The 11615-nt window shown below is 45.2% G+C and overlaps 1 protein-coding gene across 1 annotated transcript; it reads left to right on the top strand.

Annotated features, from left to right (window-relative positions):
• Positions 1 to 2541: 2541 nt before the first annotated feature.
• Positions 2542 to 10926, top strand: tmem170b (transmembrane protein 170B; the record flags this gene model as incomplete). The annotated part of the gene is made up of 3 exons (XM_079232496.1): positions 2542 to 2701; positions 8160 to 8330; positions 10796 to 10926. 3 exons carry the CDS (start codon positions 2542 to 2544, stop codon positions 10924 to 10926), a joined length of 462 nt encoding a protein of 153 aa, XP_079088622.1.
• Positions 10927 to 11615: the final 689 nt, after the last annotated feature.

Raw genomic sequence — 11615 nt, 5'->3', positions numbered from 1 at the left:
CATGTGACATATATTTACTCTAAAATGCCAGGATTGTTTAAATCCTGTTCACACTTACACTTTGAACATTTCTTTTTAAATGTATGTTTTTCCTCACAAACGCTTACACAACCAGCTGATTGGTATCGTGACTCAGGACATTTTTTAAGACTTGATGAATGTTTTTCAGATGATAATTTGACGTCAGCTCGTCAAGATCAAACAAAAAGGTCTCAACTCCCAAGTGTGGACTCATGTGAAAAGAAAAGCTTTTCAAAGAGCTTCCCGGTGGTCAGCAGTGTGTGCGTTGGTGGTTGATTCTGTTTGAAAGGTTTGAGCTTTGACGGGAAACAAAGGTTGATATTTACTTTGCAAACCAAACATTTGGCTTCAGTGACTCGTCACCGTCTTGTCTGCCTTAGTGAACCACAGAGTGAGGTGGCACATCTTTTTTTACCTCTTGTTGCGAGGGAACAGTGCCCGTAAATCCACACCAGAACTTAAAAATACAACGCAGGAATTAAAGTATTAAGCTCCATACTCCATTGCTTCTTTGTGCTGTGCGATGCTTCGGCTGCTTGTTGAATACCTGCTGGTGAGTCTTAGTAACAATAAGGACTGCAGCAGGCTTTGCTGATGACCACGAGGAGAGATGCTTGACAGCGACACAACTCGTCTCGATGCTTTTAAGTTTAAAGAGAAAAGTTTTTTATTTATTCCTTTAACGTCTCGCACAAACTTTTTCCTGAGCCTGTACTCAGTCTCTTTCAAGCCCTCGGGGCAGAGAGTGATGCAGGAGGATATTGGGGAAAAAGCGTGTGCTAAAACAGAATGTTTCAGGGGTAAAAGATGGGAAAGTATTTCAACAGCATGCAGCAACTCTTTCTGGTGGTTTTGATCCCCGTGTGAATTAACCTGCACACATACAGGTGAAACAACCAAACACCGTTGCTCATTGTTTAAGTTTTCTCACAGTGGTGCAAGCATTTACACAGGATTGTTTGAAAATGCATCATACCAGTGGGTTTGGTGTGTTTTAGCCCACTTACATCAAATCCCACACACATTACATCACAGTTAACCATCAAGCCAACTGTTGTTTTGTTGTTGTTGTTTTTGCAAATAAACCCCTGATATATAGGCCTTTACAAAAAGAAAAGTACAATTTGGGATTAAGGAGAAAACACTGCCTAGTATCTTCCTTTAAACGATCTTTTTTTTGCAGCTTACTGATGCACTGCACTACTAAACATGTAATTGCCTCAATAGCTGAACTTAAAACGAGATGTGAGGGTGCATGAGCTCCACTCCATTAAATCCCACTCAACAAACCTTTGCATTTAAGACGTCAAGGTGTCAAATGTCAGACGTTTCCTCGCCCTCATACCTCTGAACTGGGACACTTCCTAATATACTGCACTCCTCAGAGAAATATGTGTTCCAGAACATTCAGTGTCCACATAACACCCAGGCTCCCTCACTGCCTTCCCACAGCCAACTTTTCATTTGCTTTTTCCTGACGCTCAGCCCTGTGTGAGAAAGAGATGTCGGACAAGTGTAAAGCTTCACGCTATTTATATATAGCTTTCATCTGGTCACAAATTCTGTCTTAATAGGGCTGACGGGGCAATTCAGTTCTCACTGTGATCTTGAGGTATGCACTCTGCGAGATCTACTGTAGTCCACCTTTCTTTCCTGCTTTTATTACTGTTTTACTGTTTATTTACACTAATTGTTTTACTTTATTTTACTATGTGTCTCTTGCTACTGTAATCCTGCAATTTCCTCACTGCGGGACTAATAAAGGATTATCTTATCTTATCTTCTGTTATCTTATCTTAAAATATCTGGGTTTATTCCAACATGTAGGCTTATCATACTTACATACAATTTAAACATTTTAAACGTTTTTTTTTAATCCAAAACCTTCCACTAAGCATCACCATTCATGTGTGCCTCGCTCTCTTCCATCCTATCATGTTTTTTATTATTTTATCAGGCGTTTTGGGGGTGAGCCAATCAGCACCACGGAGAGCTCCTGCATCTCTCCGTGGTGCTGGGCAACGCCCCGGTAGCTCCACGTCATTTGATGGAGAACTTTTTGTTCAACAACAAATCACGTTAGGATATATATAAATATATATATACAGAGTATATAATGATAATGTAGGCTTTATGAGGTGACGTCGCTACGTAACATTTCTCCGTCCCCTCTTTTGTTCCCCGTTCACGGGTCGACGTCAGCAAGCCGGAGACGCGTCACCGTGCGCGGCAGCCCTCCCTCCGCGAAGAGGCGCCTGGCCCTTTAAGGGTTATGTGGCCGGGCAAGCCGATGTAGGACGAGCCGACCGCGCGTCCGTCCGCCTGTCTGCGCTCCCGCTGCCATCCCCGTCATGGCCTCCGCGCAGCCGACACCGACACCACCGAGGATGAACCGACCAGCCAGCGGCCCTTCCCTTCCCGAGGCGGAGACGGACGTCAAGCCGAAGCAGAGGCACCGGTAGAGGCGAGCCGCGCCGGGGGGAGCCGCCTCACAGCCCGCATGCCACCCCGGTCTCCTCCATGCCTGCGTCTGAAGCCAAGTACAGCTATTCGATAAAGAGGGGGGCGAACCCGGGCGGCGGCAGAAACATGACAGCGAACAGGGATTATTCTGTCAATCTGTCGGTGCAGCAGGTGCTGAGCCTTTGGGTGCAAGGCACGACGCTGCAGCACTTCACAGGTATGCGGAACGAGAGGCGCCGTTATTCTCCTGCTTTCATGTGTCCCGCTGTCCTCGAGCACAAAGTCTTCGCGACCACCGCGTGCAGTTGCGTAGTGTAGTGCACTATATTATTGCGCGTGCCTTTTTTTAAAAAGGCGAATACATGTACATATGGGGTGTTTTCAGTGGGGAGAAAGGGGAGAGCGGTTCCCGTGAAGGTAGGCGGGAGTGCCACCATGAAATAAAATAAAAGATGCCACTCCTCTTTCCATGCGTGCGGAGTCAGTGGATGTTACGACAGTAATCACAATATGCGGCTAATTAATCTCCCTGCTGCTTGACTGCGCACCCCCGACTGTGTAGTAAATTAAGTGTCGCCCACCTCCTCCTCCTCTTCCTCCTCCTCCTCCTCTTCCTCCTCCTCCGCCCTTTGTCTTGCGGTCCAGTAATCAAGGGGCAATTAGAGGCAGCGTCCTCAGCTCCATCGGGTTAGTCTGTCTGGGTCCTGGGATGGTCCAGACTCCATGAACATGAGGTCGAGTTCAAAGCCCACTCCTTTCCCGACGTGCTCTTGAACGGCCGGGCCGACGCCTTCACGCATGGATATTAATAACCTGCGAATGTTGCTGAAGGGGAGCTGAAGGGGTCGATACCGGGTGCTTTCTCCACGCTTGCCAAATAATGAAAAAAAAGCCTGCAAACTGATTTCCTCTTACCTATGCTTTAATTTCATAAGGACATGATTGACCTATAGTGTTCCTGTACCTCAAGAAAAGGTGATGATGCACACCTTTTTCTTTTTGAGGAGCCTCAAAGGAGACGATCTAGGGGTCAAAATACAGTCCACATGAAATAATAATAATAATAATAATAATAATAATAACAAAAGTATGGAACAAGCAGGAAAAGAGGTGTGTGGGCATTGTATCTCTTCCTCTGCAGGCGGGCCGAACTTCCTGTGGCAAGAACAACATTAGTGTTTTCTTCCTGCTCAATGCATGCATGGGTGTAAAAGGGACCATGTACGGCGGACCAACAGGGCACACACACACACACACACACACACACACACACACACACACACACACACACACACAATTTCATGAAGATATATCATGAGAGGCGAGCACGCGGTCACAGCCGAGTTGGCACAGTCCCGGCTTACAAAACACAGCTGACATCCTGTGTTGAGAAACGCATCAAACGAAGAGAGAGAGAGAGAGAGAGAGAGAATAAAAAGACAGAAAAAATAAGGTAGTTGATGTTGACTCAGCCGGAAGCTGCGAGGCCCATGTAGAAGTTTTTTGCAGAAAAGAGGCCGCCAGGAGCCCGGACTTTAGTGAGCAGGGTTCCAGGAAAATTGCCACTCAATTTATTTTAACTTTTGATAAACGCCAACCCCTTGGCCCCTGTCTTTACGGGCCCCAGGGGGGAGACGCTTAAACAAATGAATTTCCTGTTCATGATTCGTGTGCTGGCTGCAGTTTCACTTCTGCAAACCAAAAAAGGAACTTAGTTTGGGTCACGATCTGCAGTATTCTGTGGAGAAACAAGACTTATCTGTACCTCATTTTTAAAGAGTTGGTATTATGATTACTCGATCTGCATGTGCCGAGTTTTGGTTTCATGTTTCCGGGCCTTGAAGGTGCTAAATAGCTAAATTCACGGCCTATCCCTGGCTCTCAACATGACCCCGGCTGGCAGTCAGCAGCAAAAACAATGGCTGACGGTGTTTACCTCCTCTCTGACACAGTGCAGGTCAATTATTGAAACTTCCTTTAATACAAATATTACTGTAAATCCCAAGAAAAATAAGTTTTCTTTTCATTGAGGCAAACCGAGTTCACAGCTTGTTGTGAGATGAGAGTACAGTTAAGGACTGCACGAGATTCTCAATGCCATGTCACGTAAATACATTTGGTTTATCATTCAGAATAGTTTGTAGTTATGATGATGATGATGATGATAATACTAATACACCTTATTTATAATTTATTAGCACAAAGCAAGGGCTTTTCGTAGGGAAAAATAAAATAAAATTCAGCAACAAAAAAAAGTACAGAGAAGATATTAAAAAAAGTTAAACAAACAAAACACCGTAATGGATATGGCTAAATAAACATTAATAAAAGGCTCAGGACGAAGAGGTGAAGACGGTTAAAACCCCTCTTCATCACGTCCCGCCTCATCACGTCCCACCTGTCTCTGTCGCGCCCCACCGGGACAGATCCATCACCCGTCCTTCCTCCTGGTGGAACTCAACACCGCTGCACAGCTCCTGCAGTCCTGTCACTTTGACTTTGGTCTTGTTGTGTGTGTGTGTGTGTGTGTGTGTGTGTGTGTGTGTGTGTGTGTGTGTGTGTGTGTGTGTGTGTGTGTGTGTGTGTGGCTGGATAAAGGTTAAAGTGTGAACTAAAAAATGACCTGCCAAGAGTGGTTTCTGTCAGCCGTAGTACATAACGAGGCGTGTATTTTCACCGAAACATTTCTTTCTCCCTCTCCCTCTCCTTCTCTTTCTCGTTGTTAATTTGGTTCTTGATCACATTACGTCAAGCATGGGATTCATTAGTGATGCCACAGACATCCCTTTAACCAAGTCGTTTACAATGCTGCTTTTAAGGGTAGCAGCCAATATGGTAGGTGAATGCTACTGGTTTGTCCAAGACAGATTTGTACTGACATTTGGTCCTCAGCGGGTGTCAGTGTCAGAGCCCAGCAGTGATCCACCATACGTTCAGATCCCTTATTTAAAGGGCCAGTGTGTAGCATTACAGGAAGGGAATAGTATTCACCACGGTGTTTTGTCTGAAGCTAAGGACTCTTGTGTTGTTCCTTAGTTTAGGATGTTCCCTTCGTATCTACATAAAGGAGGCGGGCCCCTTCACGGAGTTCGCCACATTACATGGAACAGTACCGTAATGTCGTAGTACTTCTTTACAACGAGGAGTCCTGCATTCAGTGGTGGAAGTGTAAAAGTCTTATCAGCTAAATGTACCTAAAGAATGAAAGTAACAGGGCTCAGTCTTGTCCAGTGACCTCCAACCTATAAGAGACGAGGTCCAGTCCAAAGAGCCACTGGCTAAATCTGAGGGCCGGTGAGATGATTATTGGGGAAGAAAGACAATAAAAACAAATTCTGTTTGAGAATATTTACCTGTCCTCTTCGGGCCTCAGTTATATAAACGAAACCATCTGAGAAGTTTAGAGAGGGAATCTCTCATCAAGGGAACTGCTAACAACTCATATACATCTGAAATGTGATGATGTTTTTGCTTATGGGGGGGGGGGGGGGGTTGCTTCAATGTTTGACAATGCACGAGCTTCTCATGTTTGTTTTGATGTGAAAACTTCATTTAAAAAGTACCCCTAAATGTCCAATTTGCATTCGAAATGAAGCAGAGAAGCATGAAAGTGCATGGGCATCCAAATTGTGTACTTAAGTCGGTGCCAGTGGTGCCAGTGGTGTTGGTCTCGGGACATGACGTGGCCCCCCCACGTGCCCCTGTGCTGAGCCTTGTGTTAATCCCTTCAGGCTTAAGTGGGCCGACAGATGCCCCGGCCTGTGCAGCCGGGACTGGACCAGGAGACGGAGCAGGGTGGGACGCCTCCGGGTTCTTCGCTGTTTCATATTTGTAAAGCAAACTAATGTACAGCTCCTTTTTAAATCAGTTGAATTGCTTGATTTCGGGTTCCGGTTGGACGCAGGAGCGGCGGACGCATAATTAACTTGAATCCATCACTCTGACTCCTCGCATCCCTGCGTCCTCCCCATCCTCCCCTCTTGCTCGCTGGATGCCGATGGTTACGGAGAGAGACGGCAGCGATGCAGCAGCGTGGGACAAAGAGTCGTTGTGTCACCGTGCCGTCTCTCTCTCTCTCTCTCTCTCTCTCTCTTTCTCTCTTTTTCTCTCTCTCTCTCCCTCCGTCCAGCTCGAGTAGCCGGTTGCCAGATCAATATGTAGATGTAGGCGCTCGCTCGACCGTGAAGCAACTCGGTTAGATGGATGTGCTGAAGCTCCCCTCTGGGCTGGAGAAATACTGAAGTAATAGAATCAGATGTTTACCAATGTCCCGTTTTCCTGTTGATGTCACCCATCATCCAAACTAAAAAGGCTCTCTGGTCCTTCTTCGTCCTCTAGTCCCACACCGCTTTTATTCTAGAATAATCTTGCCAGGGGTTCAAAGCGAGGCCCCTCGCCGGTGAAGATGCGACCTTTTCTCATGAAATCTGTTGATAGCGCTCGTGTTTGGTGCATGATCCCATAATCACATGATCACGTTGAACAAATTCGGCATCTGTTAGTTTTGTAAATGTTGCTCAGCTGCAGTTGACGAAACGCAACTATACAAGCTGTTGTTTCTGAGCGGATTTACTGATAAACGCAGAGCAGCTCGCTCGCAGCTGGTGTTATGCATCGCGACCTCTGGTCCATCACCAAGGTTGGCCGCCTCCTGTGATTGTGGCGGCTGCAGATTGAAATCCTCCCTCACAGGCTTGTGCAGCTCCACCAGCATCCGTGCGTCCTGATCTCTAGCTGCAACACGCCCTGTTATGTGTGAATCTGAAAAAAAAAAAAACTTCAGGGAATCTCATGTGGTCCATGTTGCAGGATTCTTTCTGAGCGATTACATCTCTGAATTAGCATGACAATGACATTTATTTTGTATCTTTCCTCATCCAGGGAGGAATATGTGTATCCCATTCTTCACTGTAATGGAAATCTGCAGGGATCACTCATTTTCACACCATCTTTACTTAAAGGAGCAGCGCAGTCATGCAGCACTGCACTTATCGTCTGAAGTTGAGGGACTCGTGAGAGACAGATTAGATGAAGAGTGGTCAAGATATCCTGACTGCCAGTCCCTAGTGTGGGCCGAGCTCTGCAAGAGCGAGAACCTACATTTCCCGTAAAACAAATGCTCATCATCTTTCATTAGACGCTCCCTTCCATCTGCAAATGTTTGGCATTTTTGCATTTAAAAAAAGGGACTTCAACAATTAAGCAATTATCAAAATAGTTGCTATTCTTTTGATCGATTCATTGACTGATCTTTACAGCTGGAGGAGTTAAAATATACTTTCAAATCTATTGTAGGAAGATTACAAAGTAGCATAAAACTTCAACATCGTACTTAAAGGTTATCTATTCTACATTGAGAGCATTTCTATAGAGCATTAAACAACTACTTGCTATGTAAAGATAAGAGTGGAGTGGAGTAATGTCGGCACCTTTGCCGTTTATTGTTTCTCATAGCGCTGTTAGCATCGCTAACTGAGAGCTGCCGGCTCAGCCGTCGCCATGTTGAGAGCCGTGTGGAAGCAATAGAGACGCTCTGAATTTCGCCTTTTAAGTATAGTAGACGAGTCATGAACTCAGTGGCATTCCACCACTGTTGTCTGACGAATCATTTCAGCATTGTGTGAAAAGAGTTTAGTCTGTTTCACATGTACCTGATGTGTTGTGTCCCCGTTTAGAGATGTGGTACTGGGTGTTCCTGTGGTGTCTCTTCTCCTCGCTCTTCCTCCACGGGGCGGTGGGGCTGCTCATGTTGGTCATGCTGCAGCGCCACAAGAGGGGCCGCCTCATCACCGTGGTGCTGCTCAGCGCGGGTTTCCTGGCCTCCGTCTCCGGAAGCGTCATCACCAGTAAGTGCAGTTTAATTCCACACACTTTTTTAAAGTCTTGGTATCACTTTATAATAAGTGAACACTATTTAGCATTAGTAAAGCATGAATAAACACGGATATTCATCATTTTTAAAGCATTGTTCCAACATGAACACTAATGTGTAACTCATTAGTATGCAATTCATAAACACAGTTATAAATGTTTCATTCTTGATTAATAAGCTTGGGTTTTCATACTTTATAAATGATGGATTCCCCATTTGTAAATGAAGTATTAAGGACTTATAGATGATTAATAAGATCATGAGTGTTCATGTGGGAATAATGCTTTATAAAGATGAATTCAGTGTTTATTCATGCTTTACTAATGCTAAATAGTGTGTACTTATTATAAAGTGCTACCAAAGTCTTTTTTTCTTCTTCTTTTTTTCGTGATCTCATCGGTGTTCAGTGTCCGGTCAGCCTGGACGCACACGGGAGGTGACGGGGAAATATCGGGCCCCTGGTTTCTTGTTTCCCTTCCTCTTTTCTCAATGTAGCAAACACCTCGTTGCTTCAATACTTCGCTTTAGATAATGTGGTGATAATTTAAGGGCTGGTAAATGTTTTGAAGCTAGTGCCGCCATGACACCTGCAATGGCTGAATTACAAATTGGGCAAACCAGACCCGCCTCCAGCGGATGAGTTTGCAGAAATGTCATGAAATCCTGTTAATACTTAATGCATCACTCAATCGTGATATAAACTGAAATGACAAGGGCCTTGAAGGGGCACTCCAGCTTTTCACTTTGCTGGTCACAGCGAGCACCACTCAGTGTGAAAGTCTGACAACAAGATGACATCGAAATGCATCGTGGGAATTGTACGATTCAGCCGTAATTGGCCCTCGAACCAAACTAAGGGTATGAGTCAGAATATTCGTGCTTCTGCTGCAACGAATTGGGCCGCTCTTCCCTAAATATGCCCCCCCACCCCCCATCTCTTTTACGTTGCCGTTCGATCAGTGTTGATGGTAAATGTAGTTCAGTGAAGCAAAAGTGCGTGTGTGCTGTATTGACTGAGCATTTCACAAAAGAAGTCAAAGTTAAATGATAAAAATAACTTGTCTAAAATGTGTGTGTAAAAAGAATAAGTAAACAAATGATGATCGGACGCTTTATGCCAGAGTTTGGTTGCTAACACAATAGTGTTATAACATTATAATAATCAAAATCCAAGATTATTGCAGCATATGTGGCCTCATAAACGAGTAGCTTCAAAGAAAATAATAAGAATATGTTTCTCTACCAATGAAAGTCCCAAAAGTATAATATAGATTGGCACGAAACTTAAATAACAGATAAATAAATTTAATAATATAGTTTTTTGCCCCGCATCCTCTGGCTGCCTGCTTTCTGCTCCCCTTTTTGTTTGTATTTGTTTATCTGAACACGCTCCACGGTGCCTGTCTGTCAGCAGATGACCCAGATGTTACTTCAGCCTCGTCTTTTATTACCTTTCACTCACTGTAGTGTGATCACAGAGTGTGAAAGTAGACCCGAACCTATCTGAGCACAGCTGAATGAATCACTCTCTCCGTCACAGATGCAAGATGCCCCCCACACCCAAAAATAGAAGGGCGCTTGTATTATTAACGTGTAGCAATCAGGGAGAGCAGACTGCTGACGGTGAGCACACACCCCTCAGTCTCCATGTGAACGCCGTCAAAGCGGGGCGGAGCCGAGCATGACGGACAGGAAAGGTTACGCAGTGTCATGTCATGTCTGTGTTTAGATTCCACTGAGTTGTGACACAATTTTGCGGCAATCGAACGGTCGAGGCTTTAAATGTATTTTATTATCTTCGTTAGCTCTGTTGTGTTGATGAGATGAGACCAACTACATTACAACCGGTCCTTCTCTATTCAAGCTACATTAAACGCCCCTGAAGTCATGCTGATGATGTTTTTTAGCTAGTTGCATATAATTGGATAAATGTGTGAATATGTCAGAGTTCATTCTAAATACTTAACACTTCACTGGAGGAGAAAAGAGAGTGAATTTAATGTATAAATACAAAGAAATCTTACATTTATTTGGAAGTCATTGATGAAATAAAGACAAAGAATAAGACTTTTGGACAAGGTTTGCGTTAAATATTCCTAAATCCTGACAGGTAGATAGCAATATGTGACATCACCTTTTCCCAACGAGGCCACTAGTTCAGGAAGAAGAAAAAAGAGCCCAGACAACACTGACAGAAATAACCCAAACTGTGTGTTTGTGTTCGGCCCCATTGCTCACAGTATTAAGCGGATTGCGAGGCCTTTAAATTCAACATTATCTCCCAGCTTTGTTTAGTTTTGGAACGAAACTCTGTTTCGGTCCTGGCAATCAGAGGTTCATCTCCTCGACGAGGGCAGATGTGTTTGTCCCCGTTGGACAACCTGCAGTGGCGACAGCGACCTGTTTGCTTCCGACCATGTGCTTCTTTTCCTCCCTCAGGCGCGGCGGTGGCGGGGGTGTACCGCGTGGCGGGGAAGGACATGGCGCCGCTGGAGGCCCTGGTGTTGGGCGTGGGCCAGACCTCCCTCTCCGTCATCATATCCTTCTCGCGCGTCCTCGCCACTCTGTGAGGCGGGAAACCACCTCCTGGACGAGCTGCGGCACAGACGCTGAGGCTCAGAGGCTGCGGCCAGAGCGAGAGCGAGCCAAATCAAGGCCAATCAAGAGACTTTTTAACCGGTGGTTCGCTGACGGAAGAGGAGGCAGGAAATGCTCTGGACCTTTTTCCTTCTCCTGGACTTGAAAGCCATGGGTTTTTTTTTTCAGGTGTTTCCAGAGTTGCATCACTTCTTCGTGCCAACAGCCTTCTCTGGGACATCCAGATGCCTTTTTATGGCCACTGACTCTTGGACACTCACCTTTGGGTTGGGGGGGACGGGGGCACACACACCTCTTTTTAAAAAGAAAAAAACAAAACAGTGGCGACCTGTAACGATGATCTGGCGATCTCCTTCGAACAAAAGTGGAGCAATGAGTGGTGATCAGGGAGGGACAACCCGACGCTTGATCACCAGCGAAGAACGTCATTTTTCAGCCTCATCTCGAGGTTTTTACGACGTTCATTCCTTCTCCTGAAAGGTTTTTTATTTAAAAAAAAAAAGTAAAACTGCGACATCCGAGACGCAGCTTTCAGTTTAACACTTTGTAAATGTTTGAGACGCCCTACCCCTAATGTGGTGGGAAACCAGTAGACGTGGAGGAGAGGAAGAAAACCAGCACCGGCTCTTCGTGTCTACCTGTGTGCCAACGAGAAAACCAG

The sequence above is a fragment of the Taurulus bubalis genome (assembly GCF_910589615.1).
Source record: "Taurulus bubalis genome assembly, chromosome: 16".
Classification (NCBI taxonomy): domain Eukaryota; kingdom Metazoa; phylum Chordata; class Actinopteri; order Perciformes; family Cottidae; genus Taurulus; species Taurulus bubalis.
Note: the sequence above shows the minus strand (reverse complement) of the source record. Positions and strands in the feature narration are given on the sequence as shown.